The sequence below is a fragment of the Salvelinus namaycush genome, chromosome 1 (genome assembly GCF_016432855.1).
Source record: "Salvelinus namaycush isolate Seneca chromosome 1, SaNama_1.0, whole genome shotgun sequence".
NCBI classification, from domain to species: domain Eukaryota; kingdom Metazoa; phylum Chordata; class Actinopteri; order Salmoniformes; family Salmonidae; genus Salvelinus; species Salvelinus namaycush.
In genome coordinates, this window is record NC_052307.1 from 38,201,680 (window position 1) to 38,216,773 (window position 15,094).

The 15,094-nt window shown below is 43.5% G+C and overlaps 1 protein-coding gene across 1 annotated transcript in view; it reads right to left on the bottom strand.

Annotated features, from left to right (window-relative positions):
* Positions 1 to 10,179, bottom strand: part of abca2 (ATP-binding cassette, sub-family A (ABC1), member 2) — a 91,864-nt gene extending 81,685 nt beyond the window's left edge. Inside the window, exon 1 of the mRNA XM_038998467.1 lies at positions 10,074 to 10,179. Within this exon, the coding sequence (XP_038854395.1) occupies positions 10,074 to 10,139 (66 nt within the window). The 5' untranslated portion in view covers positions 10,140 to 10,179. The remainder of the gene's footprint in view (positions 1 to 10,073) is intronic.
* Positions 10,180 to 15,094: the final 4,915 nt, after the last annotated feature.

A 15,094-nucleotide genomic window follows, 5' to 3' on the forward strand; every position in this document is an offset into this window, starting at 1 on the left:
ATTGATGACAATAATGGTTGTAATTAAACGAACACGCATAGACACGCACGCCTTCCCTGGTCTCAGTAGGTGTGAGAGCATTGTTACTGGCTACAGATCTGTAACAGCAAACAGGTGGCTCGCACAGCAGGACTGGGGAAGGGGCCATGCACAGCCGAGATACAGTCATATCAACACACAGTCACACACACTGTCACACACACACACACACACTGTCACACACACACACACACACACACACACACACACACACACACACACACACACACACACACACACACACACACACACACACACACACACACACACACACACACACACACACACACGCACACACCCTGACTTGAGAATACACAGTGGTAGATCCTTCCACCATTAGATCCAAGTCTCTGTCTACTATTCCCAGCAGTCAAGCTTTACTAATCCCTGACTAACTATGAAATGACTTTATGAGATGTAGTTATAAAGCCATTTGACAGGGAAGGCTCCACACTCACCATACTGTCACTCAGTTATGTCAAACACATAGCAGGTGATATGAGGTCAACACTTGACCATTGCGCTTTATCCTTTCAGTTACAGCAGGCAAAATGTTATGATTACTAATCTCCCTCTGTCTCTCTCTCTGCCCGCGTGGTGAACGGCGGCTGTTGGAATTCTCTCCCTCTCCCCTAATTATTTTTTTCTTCTTCTCCATCTCGTATATTCAACCCAGTCTCTCTCCAGCACGCTAGGCTCTGGAAAGAAGGAGTCGGAGCAGAGGACTCTTAAAACCCATCGGAGGGCCTGTGATTTTTCTTCTTCTTCCCCTCTATGGAAATCAAATGCCCATCCAACTGATTTGTTCTGGCACCGGCCCAGCCAACACCACCACCAACACTGCCACCACCACCAACCAGTGATGTGTGGTCAGGGTAGACAGGGTTGGCATTGTTTTACCCTGTGAAAACGAGTGAAAAAATAACTGTAATGAAAAATAAATAAATCTACATTTTATCAATAATCATTTCGTCATCGTCATGCTTTTTTCTGCATGATAAAATCTATTTCTGAACTCGTACTTAGGTCCCAAATTTGCGGTGATCTGGTACAAAATGCGCAAGGAGGCCAGGGGAATGGCACCCTCGCCGTGTGCCTTTCTCCTGTCCTTCAAACTCTAAGCTCAATGAAAGGCAATGACATGACTTGCGCATGCGTGTGTCTACCTTATACTGCCAGCTAAAGGATGCTGAAAGGCAGGCAGAAAGCTTCGCTGCCTTCCATGTGTCAATATGTCCCATGAATTTTCATATATTGGTGTGAAAAAAGTAATGGGGTTTACATTCGTTTTACTGCTAGCTAAAGTTAGCTGAACAGGATGACTAACATATTGCATCTGAAACCGTTTTCATAGTTGGATTTTCGTGCGAAACAGGGAGTTATAAGGGATGGAAGACCAACACCTGAGCTTAGGGACCTACATCAAAGGAAGGGACAGAAAATAACACTATAGTTTCAATCTGAGTGTTATGACCAGAAAGACTGGCTCTGTGGCTGCGCTGTTAGCAGCTGACTCAATTGCTTCCCCTGCCTGCTGTTCTCCACAAGCGACAGCGTTTGGACAAGAGCCAGTTACTGCAACTTGAACAACTTGCCTATAGCACTCAACAAGTGTGAGAAGTCTCTCTCACATCCAAAGACAGACAGCTTTTAAAACATTTGGCAGCTCACGGGTAGATCTGTCATTGAATGAACATCTGCATGCAGAAAGCAAAAGTAAAAGAGAACAGTGGCATTTGAATTAATGCTCATCATGCTACCTAGGTGAGAGTGCAGGCTCATCAAACAGGCCCAGGGGAAAGTACGTGTAGCTATAACATGCCTTCAATTTAAAAAATGAACCGTTAGCGACTCATTTAGAGACCAACACCATGTTTGCTTTTTGCTCATGATGGAATTGTCAATGAAGAACAAAGAACAAAGGGATGGATATGAGTGTCTGCCATACCCGTATCAGCCGCACAATGCAAGTCCTGGAACGGCAGCGTTAAGACTTTGATCATTTCTATGAGAGATTCGAGCAGAAATGCAATGATCTGGGCTTGGCAGAAAGCGAAACTCGTAGTAAACAGCCGATCAGTAGATAGGGGGGGAATTTACTACAACATACTGGACAAAACCAATGTTCAGATGAGAGCCATGTTTGACCACATTGGTGAACTTAATTTCCTTGGCTTAGTGGACCGCACATTTTTTTCAACAATGTCACAAAAGTTAGACACCAGCAGATGAGAGCCTGTCAAAATATGCTAAGAACTTTAATTTCGTTAGACTTAATGCTGATCTTGTCAGACTGTACAGTTCACAAATGGTACGAGACAAATAATTTAGACTGCTCCTCAGCTTTTTGTTCCAGCATGACACAAACTGTCCTCGAGGTGACAAAGTTACTACAGCTCCCAAGGCGACAAAGTTACTACAGCTCCCAAGGCGACAAAGTTACTGCAGCTGGTCATCACTATACCAGCCACCAACAGCGTCCGTTGAGGGAATTTTCTGAAATGGATAAAGACATGCAGTTGAAACTGGACCGATCAAAGATGACTCTCATCCCTTGCCATATGATGACTCTCATCCCTTGCCCTTGCCATCGCGTCAAGACCGACAGACTTCTAAAACTGAGGGCCAACAGGCAGTTCAGTCACTGATGTCTTTACCCAGAAGGATAGACGGGTGGTGCAAATGTGTATTTACAGTAGCGCCGTCTACTATTATTACATTACATGTCTATTGTGTATCTCAATCAGTAGCAATAACTACTAAGCATTTTTGTGTGTAGCACTGTCTACAAGTAGGTCTACTCGCTGGCATTTGGGTCGCTGTCTGTGGTGCTGAAAGTCACCTGTTCATGCAGGGCCTGGGAATCAGGGTTTACGTTAGCCGGTAATTGCTTGCTTTTGGCTGATAAAATAAATTAAAAGCTGATAAATAACATTTAGGAGAGAGAGAAAGCGAGAGAGGAGCCTTGGCCTAGGCTACTGTTGATTGCAAAGATAGAGGCCTTTTTTCATTTAAGTAAAACTAAAGTTAGAGAGTATGACTGTAGTGAAAATTCTATACAAGGTAGGGCTCCAGACTGCGACCATTTAGTCGCATTTTATGACCCTTTCACTTGGCTGTGTGAGTAAAAAGAAACATTGGTCGCATTGTTGCGGGATGCACATTCATTCACCTCACTAAAAACGCCTTATTCTTTAGGAGGCTAAAACCATGATTTGGTCAAACAGTAAAGTGCATTATCCTCTTGATTCATGCAATGAAAGTATCTGCCTGTGTGCCCCTGTACCTGTTTTGCTGGGGACCGCTGCTGTGTCGAAAGAGTCACTCTCTCCTTTCCCGGGGGGAAAAATGCTCCGGGAGAAAGAAAAGTGTTCTGATTGTATAACATAAAAAAGTCAAATTCCTGTGAAAACACAACTATCTTGTTGTCACAGATGGAAAGAGGATGTTCTCAGCTTTCTGTAGGTAAACTTTTTATTTCTCAACTCTCAATTATGAGCTCAATAGCACCTATTTTGACAGATATTTGATATGGCTTTGAGATACAGAGCACTCGAAACGCACATTGGTCATTGTGAGTGAATAGGCCTCATTGGACAATAGGCAAGAACTGCAACTTTTTTGGGGACATTAAATGTCTCAATAGAAAGTGCCTACTCGGCCTCAGACCTCACCACACGTCACTGCCACCTACACTGCTACCAGCACCACCACCAAGACTGCTACCACCACCACTACCACTAAGACTGACACCACCAGCCATCACTACCACCAACACTGCCACCACCACCAAGACTGCCACCACCAACACAGCAACCAACACCAACACCACCAAAACTGCCACCACCACCAACACTGCCACCACCACCACCAAAACTGCCACCACCAACACAGTAACCAACACCAACACCACCAAAACTGCCACCACCACCACCACCGCCACCACCACCAACACTGCCACCACCACCAAGACTGCCACCACTACCACCAACACTGTCACCACCACCACCACCAAGACTGCCATCACCACCACTACCACCAACACTGCCACCATCACCACCAAGACTACCACCACCAACAGAACTGCCACCATCACCACTACCACCAACATTGCCACCACAACCACCAGCAAGACTGCCACCACCACCACTCCTACCAGGCTGGGAGTCTAGGCTAGGCCAGTGAGAATCCAGATGGAACTGAATGGGAATTTGGAATATGGGGGGCGGCTGTGGCTACTGTATCTTGTAGCCAATTCTTTGTGCATGAAAACAATAGAAGAGCTGCAGCACAGTATGGGACCAGGCTAGTGTCTGTCAGGCTTGGGTTAACCCAACATCTAGTCCTAGAGAGGGCCTGCATGAACCATGCCAGGTGTGACTGTGAGCCAATAAAATAGGTACTGTATGGAAGGCCATGTTTACTGGTTGTGTTATCAATCAGCCATAAAGCTGTCTCTGTGTGTGTTTATTATGCTGTGTGTCATAAAACATATTTATTACAGTGCCAAACAGCATCAGACTACAGGAAGTTCTGTCATACTTCTAAAGACAACTGGTCCCAAGTCAATCCTTTTTTTCTAAATCCTTAAAATGACGAAACTTAAAAAGGCTGTTAAACATGATAGAAAACATCAAATGCATGCCTCGGGCTGGAGTAACAACTGAATTAATCAGGTACTGAACTGTAATATTCAAATTGAATAACCTGTCAATCAAAATCCTCAAGTTATTGGATATTCATCCAATTGGAACATCCAGGAATATTCAAATCCCCTTTCGTAAAAAAAAGTTATCCAAGGGCTTGCAGATTATCTTTTCTTACTTGTTGAATATATTCTATGCCCAATTCAATATTTTAAACTGTTTCTGTCACTTCAATTATACAAAGAAAGAGGCAATACATAAAAACAAAAAAAGCATGTATAAGCACTCGTAAAAAAAACAAAAAAACATTTGTAATATAATTTTGAGAGAGTTTCATTTTTGGTACCGGTTTCAGTCAGGGGCTGAAGTAAACTCAGAGTCAGACATTCAGGAAAATGTATATCCTCATATGCATATTGCATACCCTACATATCAGCCACTGCAGGTTGGGCCAAATAATTCTGAAGGCTCTAGTCACGACTCATTGACGACATCATTCATGAGCTCTCACTATTAGTGAGGGATAATGGATTAGAGTAGTACACATTAGGCTTGTACAGTACTGTAGTAGTACTACTCCAAAGTGAGAAATCTGTGTGCAGCCCCTCCAGACTGACCTCCATTTCCATCTCTCTCCTGTCTGAGTCCTGTCCCTGCTGTGAGATCAGCATACAGAGATAGTGTGTGTCTAACATCCCCAACATCTATGAGCTACTGCAGTGCTAGTCCATTAGAGTTTACAGATATCATGTATAATTTATTGGCTTGCCAGTTTGACGCGCTCCTCTGTAGTTGTCACTTTCTCTCTTTCTCCGTTTCAATCTTTCTCCCCCTTTTACCTCTCTCCCATCTCTCTCTCCCTTTCCCTCTCTCTCTCTGTCTCTGTTACCCAGCCAGCTCTGCCCGGCGCGGCACGGCCCTCAGTCAGCCAATCATTCAGGGACACTGAGTGCCTGACTGGGAGAACTAGGTCATGAGTGCTGATGCTGCTGCTGCACTAGGCAGGCTAGTGGTGAGCTAAGAGTGGGACAGAGAGGCGTTTGACCACACTCTCTCTCTTGCTCACTGTCTCTCAGCTTTGACCCCTCTCTATCTTTCTCTGTTCTCTCTTCCTCTCAGCTCTCTCTTCTTTTCTCTCTCTCTCGCTCTCTCTCTCTCCCTCTCTCTCTCGCTCTCTCACTCTCTCTCTCTCTCCAACAGAAACATGTCTGCAAAACAGGAGCAGTGACAGGGAGTTATTGACAGACAGGAAGAGGAGCTAAAGGTTTGACGCTACAGCCATGGGACTTTCCTGTACCAAACAACAAAGGGATGAGGTGACGTTATTTAGTGAGATTTGCATTACGCCTCGACAGACATTGTTTTGCCTTGGAAATAATCACAAGGTTTTTCTGTGTGGCACGGACTGTCAGGCAGAAAACAAAACAATGAACCATGGTCTTCACACCGTGGCGTCAGTTGGTTGCTATGCAAATAAAAACCTTTCCCGGTACAGTAGGCTCTTTCGAAAGCACAGTAAAAAGTTGTAAATTATCAACTCTCCTCACAAACATTGCTCTGTCCATAAAATGTCAAACGTGCACTGGCATAGTGGACACTCACAAATGGCAACCCATTATTCCCTATATAGTGCAATACTTTTGACCAGAGCCCTATGGGCCCCGGGAATAGAGTCAGTCACAGCCACAGAGTTTCCAATTTCTATACAATAGCAGGACTCACACATTAGAACATAGACCAAAGCATGCCACTGGTCCTGACAAATGCTGACTAGCCCCATCCTAGAACCCATCAATCCACTAGGCTAATGCTATAGACATCTTCCTGAGCCCCTGCAAGCCCAGCGCTGGGCTGCATGTTAATACACCTACAGATGACGTGGCTGTTACTAATATTACTCTGTGGCAACCCTAGTGTACTCCAGGGAATCTATCTGACGTCTTTATTGAGGCTGTGTCCTAAATTGCACCTTATTCTCTATGTAGTGCAGTACTGTAGTGCATGAACAGGGCCCTCTGGTCAAAGACTTGTGCACTATATAGGGAATAGGGTATGGGCCCTGGTCAAAAGTAGTGCACTATAAAGGGAATAGGGTGGCATTTGAGACAGATCCTGTGTGTGATCTCTGAAGGGGAACCAAAGATAAAAATAGCACAAAAAAAGGACACGGTTGGCAAAGACATTAGGCTACGATGGATGATGGATAAAACTAAGCATATTTAGGAACAACAAAACAAATGTGTCCGGAGCTCTACATCGCCAATTGTATTTCTAACATCTACCCTTTTAATGGAAAGGGTAGATGTGAACTATAAAGATCTTTACGCAAAACCCCCACTGCTGTAAATGGAAAGGCTCCAAAATGCATGGAAATAGATTGTGCTCTCTATAGACTACTATAAATAGGCCATGTTGACTAATTAACTAAAAACAGTCCTTTAGGTCATTAGGATTTAAAGTAGGTACTTTACACTGTACATTAAAGGGGTTCACTCCAAAGTTTGTCAGGTGCTGTCTACAAACTAGGCACCATACATTATAAGCATTGTTCTGGGATTCATCCAATGGCATTGAGCTTGAATACCTCCTCAGTCACTGGCTTCATCAATAAGTTGACCGTAAGTACATATCCCAACCAGAAGCCATGGATTACAGGCAACATCCGCACCGAGCTAAAGGCTAGAGCTGCCGCTTTCAAGGAGCGGGACACTAATCCGAACGCTTATAAGAAATCCTGCTATTCTCTCAGACGAACCATCCAAGCAAGGTGTCAATACAGGACTAAGATTGAATCCTACTACACCGGCTCTGATACACATCGGATGTGGCAGGGCTCGCAAACTATTACAGACTACAAAGGGAAACCCAGTTGTGAGCTGCACAGTGACGCGAGCCTACCAGATGGGGTAAATGCATTTTATACTCGCTTCGAGGCAAGCAACACTGAAGCATGCATGAGAGCACCAGCTGTTCCGGACGACTGTGTGATCACGCTCTCCATAGCCGATGTGAGCAAGATCTTTAAACAGGTCAACATTCACAAGGCCGCGAGGCCAGAAGGATTACCAGGACGTGTACACAGAGCACGCACATACCAACTGGCAAGAGTCTTCATTGACAGTTTCAACCTCTCCCTGACCCAGTCTGCAATACCTACATATTTCATGGAGACCACCATAATCCCCGTGCCCAAGAACACGAAGGTAACCTACCTAAATGACTACCGCCCATAGCACTCACGTCAGTAGCCATGAAGTACTTTGAAAGGCTGGTCATGGCTCACATCAACACCATCATCCCGGAAACCCTAGACCCATACCAATTCGCATACTGCCCCAACAGATCCACAGATGATGCAATCCCAATTGCACTTCACACTGCCCTTTCCCACCTGGACAAAAGAAACACCTATATGTAAATGCTGTTCACTGACTACAGCTCAGCGTTCAACACCATAGTGTCCACAAAGCTCATCACTAAGCTAAGGTTCCTGGGACTAAACACCTCCCTCTGCAGCTGCATCCTGGACTTCCTGATGGGCCGCCACCAGGTGGCAAGGGTAGGCAACCACACATCTGCCACGCTGATCCTCAACACGGGAGCCCCTCAGGGGTGTGTGCTTCGTCCCCTCCCTCCTGTACTCCCTGTTCGCCAAGCACAACTCCAACATCATCATTAAGTTTGCTGACGACACAAAGGTGGTAGGCCTAATCACAGACAACGATGAGACAGCCTATAGGGAGGGGCTCAGAGACCTGGCAGTGTGGTGCCAGGACAACAACCTCTCCCTCAACGTGAGCAAGACAAAGGAGCTGATCGTGGACTACAGCAAAAGGAGGGCAGAACATGCCCCCATTCACGTCAACGGTGCTGTAGTGGAGCGGATCGAGAGCTTGAAATTCCTTGGTGTCCTCATCACCAACAAACTAACATGGTTCCTGCCATCCAAGACCTATACACTAGGCGGTGTCAGAGGAAGGCCCAAAAGATTGTCAAAGACTCCAGACACCTGAAGTCATGGACTGTTCTCTCTGCTACCGCACGGCCAGTTTTATTTTCTTAAAACTGCATTGTTGGTTAAGGGCTTGTAAGTAAGCATTTCACGGTAAGGTTATATTCGGTTGATTTGATATTCAAGCCCAAATTCCAAGTGAATGGGAAAGGCACCATCTAATTAGAGTTACGTAAGAGTTCATTCAATCCCATTAAGTCCGTTTTACATAATAATAATCATATCATAACAGGTTATAACTTAATAATATGCTATTCTGTATCTGTAGTTATAGAAGAGTTAGATTACTGCTCAGGGTCTTTTAGGTGCTGCTGCAGCTTTACTAATCTGACATAAGCGTGTAACACTGTGTAGCCTAACACATGCACGTGCTACTGATTGGGGAGCTCTCTAAGAAAGTAGTGTCGTTTGTTCCACTGTGTGGTTTTAGAAAACAATGTGTAGACCAGTGTTTAAAAAAAACGTGTAGACGAGTCAAGACATACACGTACTATAACATTAAAATGAGCCAGAGCTGCGAAAATCCTTGGATTCGGGTCCTTTCTCTCTATTATCCTATCTGAAGAGAGAGCCACCACAGAGCATCTTATTTTTGCAGGGATATGCACAGATAGGTGCCAGAGCACCTGCCCCCTCTGTGAAAGTGCCCCTCCCAAGATGTTAGACGGAGCACCAGCTGTCCCCATTCTCAGTGTCCTGTCCTTACTGTAATTGTCTGTCAGGTAGCCTAGGCTACACTTGAGGCTGGTGTTTAACCAAAAGACCCAAATAGATGCATACAAGCAATTGGTTACGCTATACTTATGCTTTTTTTTTTATATGAATACCATTTAGTTACTTAAATGTAATCTATTATCATTTCAAGATGCATATCATGATACATTTTCACGATACCAGAATGACTTGCATTTAAAAAAGTTTATTAAATGTGTGTTTACATCTTCTTCACTACCACATTGATTGATGTACTGAGGCGCATGATCTGATATTAGTTGTTGTTTGTTGAAACAAAACAACCTGTTCAGTTCTATGTGCACGACAAGTAAAACCCGGTGCTACACCACCACATCTAAACATCTTGGAAACTACGGCAGCGCAAAATGGCCTACAATTTCACAAACATATCAGTGAATGAGATTTATTGATAATAAATGGGACGAGGTGCTAAATGTTCAGTCGATACATGATGATGACTCTGAATATCATGCCATTGAAATACATTCAATGCAACTGCAGCAACCGAATTCTATTGGAGACCGACGCCTGTCGGATCTCGCGCTGACATCCGGCGAGCGCACAAGCTAAAGAAGGCCCACATTTCCAAGTGTCTCCATTCTAATGATCATCTATGAATATCAACGAAAATGTTTCCTTACCGGTCCTCTCCTCTTCAAAGACACATTCTTCCACAACAGAAGATGTAGCTGGTGGAGGAATCCCATTTTCACAGGCTCGCGGTTTAACGGTTAAATTATGACACCGTTAATTAAGTTGCCATATAGTGGTGGATTTTTGGAAATGGATTACGAACCATTCCGACGTTTTAAATGACAATTTGAATACATTTCTGTTGGACAAGCTATACAGACTTGATATGGGCTTATTTGCCCATTTTACCTCTCGCTCTCTATCTCTCTCTCTCAACTAGACCAGATGACTGTTTTCCTCCACTGATGGCTAAATGTGACTAGCTGTATTTCAGCGGCAAGCCAGGCTGGTATTCTGTATGCAATCACCATCCGCGGAAAAATACAGAAGCATCCAATGGAAACCGTGCTTATGCAATGCGTTAGAATGAACCGAGCACCGTGGGTATAGGGAGAAATATCACCGTCGTGCAGTCTAGTGGGCGGAGACAGCTACAGTAGTCTACCTCTTCTCCCACTGGAATCTCGATACTATTCTTTGAAACACAAAGTTCTTCCAGCCAAAACCTAGTAGTCTATGTAATACATATAGTTCCAGTATTTTAACCTCGTCATTTCAGTGTAGACAGCCTCTCAGTGTTCCCAAATCTGAGTTGTAGAATTCTAGATCTCTCTAAATGTTGTTCTTCCTTACAAAATATTTTTTTATGACCATTGCTGTCTCAAATGTTTAGTCATGCACTCATGTGTCACTCTGTATGTGTGTGTGTGTGTGTGTGTGTGTGTGTGTGTGTGTGTGTGTGTGTGTGTGTGTGTGTGCAGAGAGAGAGATTATACAAAAATGGAGACAGACTGAGCATCTTTGTGTCTTTATGCAGGGGTTCTAAATACTAGGGGTCTGGGAGGACCCAACTAAGTTGTCTAGTCAAATCTTAAACAAAATATTGTGTTCATATCAATTCACTTCTACCACTTGAGGATGATCTATTTATTTACCTGTTCCTAAAGAATATACCTGGCAAAGCAAATGCTTTACTTCCGATGCCATCTAGTGGTCTTTTTATAAATTGTTACTGCTACAATTGTTATCTTTTCCCTTTATATAGTGTGCTACGTAGAGAATAGGGCTCCAATTGGGGCACAACAGTAGTGGCACGACAGTAGTGGCACGACAGTAGTGTTCTACTTGTTAGTAGGGGAAAGTAGGGGTGTGATAAACGTATAAAAGCATAGGGAAATGCTCCTCAGTGGTTTATTGCGAAGGTGTGAGTAGATAAAACACGATTTAAATGATAGCCCTTTTCAAGCCTTCCATTTTGGTACAATTATCAGTTTAAATCAGACAGCTTTTGCACAGTAGCCAAACTGAGGGCATGGTCACGGGCGGGACCTGGTCTACAACAGGAGAGAAACTAGGCAGGGCTGTGTTTGAACAGATACAGTGCATTTGGAAAGTATTCAGACCCCTTGACTTTTTCCACATTTTGTTAAGTTTCAGCCTTATTCTAAAATGTATTAAATAGTTTTCCCCCATTATCAATCTACACACAATACCCCATAATGACAAAGCAAAAACCGTTTTTTTGAATTTTTAGCAAAAAATAATAAGAAAATACTGAAATATCACATTTACATATGTATTCAGACCCTTTACTCTGTACTTTGTTGAAGCAACTTTGGCAGAGATTACAGCCTCGAGTATTCTTGGGTATGACGCTACAAACATTTGGGGAGTTTCTCACATTCTTCTCTGCAGATACTCTCAAGCAGGTTAGATGAGGAGCGCCGCTGCACAGCTATTTTAAGGTCTCTCCAGAGATGTTCGATCGGGTTCAAGTCCGGGCTCTGGCTGGGTCACTCAAGGACATTCAGAGACTTGTCCCAAAGCCACTCTTCATTGTCTTGACTGTGTGCCTAAGGTCACTGTCCTGTTGGAAGGTGAACCTTCGCCCTAGTCTGAGGTCCTGAGTGCTCTGGAGCAGGTTTTCATCAAGGATCTCTCTGTACTTTGCTCTGTTCATCTTTCCCTCGAGCCTGACTAGTCCCCCAGTTCCTGCCGCTGAAAAACATCCCCACAGCATGATGCTGCCACCACCATGCTTCACCATAGGGATGGTGCCAGTTTTCCTACAGACGTGACGCTTGGCATTCAGGCCAAAGAGTTCAATCTTGGTTTCATCAGACCAGAGAATCTTGTTTCTCATGGTCTGATAGTCTTTAGTTATCTTTTGGCAAACTCCAAGCAAGCTGTCATGTGGCTTTTACTGAGTGGCTTTCGTCTGGTCACTCTACCATATAGGCCTGATTGGTGGAGTGCTCCAGAGATGGTTGTACTTCTGGAAGGTTCTCCCATCTCCACAGAGGAATTCTGGAGCTCTGTCAGAGTGACCATCGGGTTCTTGGTCACCTCCCTGACCAAGGCCCTTCTCTAGGAAGACTATTGGTGGTTCCAAACTTCTTCCATTTAAGAATGATGGAGGCCACTGTGTTCTTGGGGACCTTCAATGCTGCAGACATTTTTTGGTGCCTTTCCCCAGATCTGTGCCTCGACACAATCCTGTCTCGGAGCTCTACGGACAATTCCTTCGATCTCATGGCTTGGTTTTTGCTCTGACATGCACTGTCATCTGTGGGACCTTATATAGACAGGTGTGTGCCTTTCCAAATCATGTCCAATCAATTGAATTTACCACAGGTGGACTCCAATCAAGTTGTAGAAACATCTCAAGGATGATCAATGGAAACAGGATGCACCTGAGCTCGATTTCGAGTCTCATAGCAAAGGGTCTGAATACTTATGTAAATAATTTACACTGTGTGTAAATTGCAGAGGATTTTTATTTATTGAAACAATTTTAGAATAAGGCTGTAACGTAACAAAGTGTGGAAGTAAATTGCTGGCAAGCCAACTGCAAGAAAAGTGGCATTGGCCACATAAAACCGTTATTCTGTGGTCATGGTGTGGTACCTCTTTCCTCTCCATTTTTCAACAATGGCACGAAAACATTGTGGTTAAGTCACACGCCCTTGGTGCCTACGGATGACCTCAACTGAAGTGATTGTTCTGAGCATACAGCTTAGATTATTAATGGGGAAAAGATATTGAACAAAGCTCAAATACAGTAAAAAAAAAAAAGGGAAGCTGGAACATATGAAATGAATTCAGAGCAGAAAACCGATTAGGATCTACTGATTAGGATCTAGTAGAAAGTCCGGTTGACCAAAAACTCTGCTTGTACCCTCGTCCAATGATTGAAATACGCTTATTTTGGGCTCTTTCATTATTGTGATTGTTGTTGTGAGCACTAAATATGCTCCCAACAATTGAATGAGTACATATAAAATGTAAATAATGAGAGTAAAATTAATGTATTCTTAAAGTAACTACAAGAGTGCCCTACCAAAGCTCAGCTGTACTATCCAAATGACTGTCATAAAGTCACAACCAAGGGTGTGGTTTGTGGTAAGTGCATGTTGAGAGAGAACAGAATGATGATGTAGTGATAAAGGAGCAAAAACGGGTCAAAACAGGATTTCCTACACACTGGTATGTGCCGCTGCCTACGTTACTACATAATCTCAAGGGAGAAAAGTCATCTTCAGTGAGTCTTACCTCCACAGGACAGCAAACACGGACAGACATTCACCTCGGACCTCACCCAGGTGAGTACAATTGAGCCTTGGTGTCGTGAGACGTACCACTGAGCCTAGGTGTCGTGAGACATCTCTATTTGCCAAATCAAATCTTATTGGTCACATTCACATGGTTAGCAGATGTTAATGCGAGTGTAGCGAAATGCTTGTGCTTCTAGTTCCGACAGTGCAGTAATATCTAACAAGTGATCTAATAATGCCAGCGCTACTAAAAGGGTTCTATGGAATGGGATGCTCATCTGGGTAAATTTAAAAAAAGAATCGGTGATGGCATGGCTTACTACCAGGGAGAACACTAAATATAAGAGTATCTATGCATTAGATAAAATGTTTGTTGTTGCAGCCTTTTTGGGACATCTCCTTGATGTGTCTTTATGCACGAAGAATGCAATGGTTCTGAATACTACACTCTTAGAAAAAAAGGAGCTATCGCAAACCTTAAATGGTTCTTTGGCTGTCCCCATAGGAGAACCCTTTGAATAACCATTTTTGGTTCCAGGTTCCTTTCCACAGAAGGTTCTACATAAAACCCAAAGGGGTTCTATGTGGAACCAAAAAGGGTTTTCCCTGGAACCAAAACGTGTTCTCCTATGGAGACAGCTGAATAACCTTTTTGGAATACTTTTTTCTAAGAGTGTAGGGGTCTGGGAAGGCTGAAAAATAATGTTCCTGTTATGCACAGCATGATACATTGTATCTCATTACATAGCCACACACAGCAGGAGGCCATTCAGGCGTCACACATTATATTTCACACCGCATGAATCAGCACAAAGCAAGAGCACTTCAGCAGGTACCATCTGAAACCATTTCTGTTCCTCTGACTGTCATTTCATCTCCTTTGAAACTGTATGGAGGAGGCAGAAAACGTGCCTTTATGTACATGGGCTATGTGAAAAAAGAGAGATAATTTTCATTTGTAGTGATATATGAATATTTTCTGATTACTTGAATCAATTAATCAGTCCTCAGATATGGTACATTGCATCTTCTGTAAGGCTAATAATTTGCTGTACTTAATGTATTTAACTGTCACAGTGATTGTGAAATACTGATGGTAAGTGGGATGGTTATCTTAAAAATAGAAAGAAGTGAGAGGAAGTGGTATTGCAGAGGGGAAAGTGAAAGTGGAGTGACTATTTTCATTCATTAGAGAATCTTCTGCCATATTGTTCATGTCTGTATTTATAAGGAATTCCAAGAGCTTCTTCCAACCCTATTCTTTAAAGACCCGATTCAGACTTAGAAAAGGTATGCTTTTCCTAAGCGTTTTGACTGGGCCCTTGAATCTATTGAATACTAATTTATCTTATTGTCTTACCAGGGAGGAAATATTACACTATTCGAGTAACAATCCCAAGGAGATCGTGTGATTC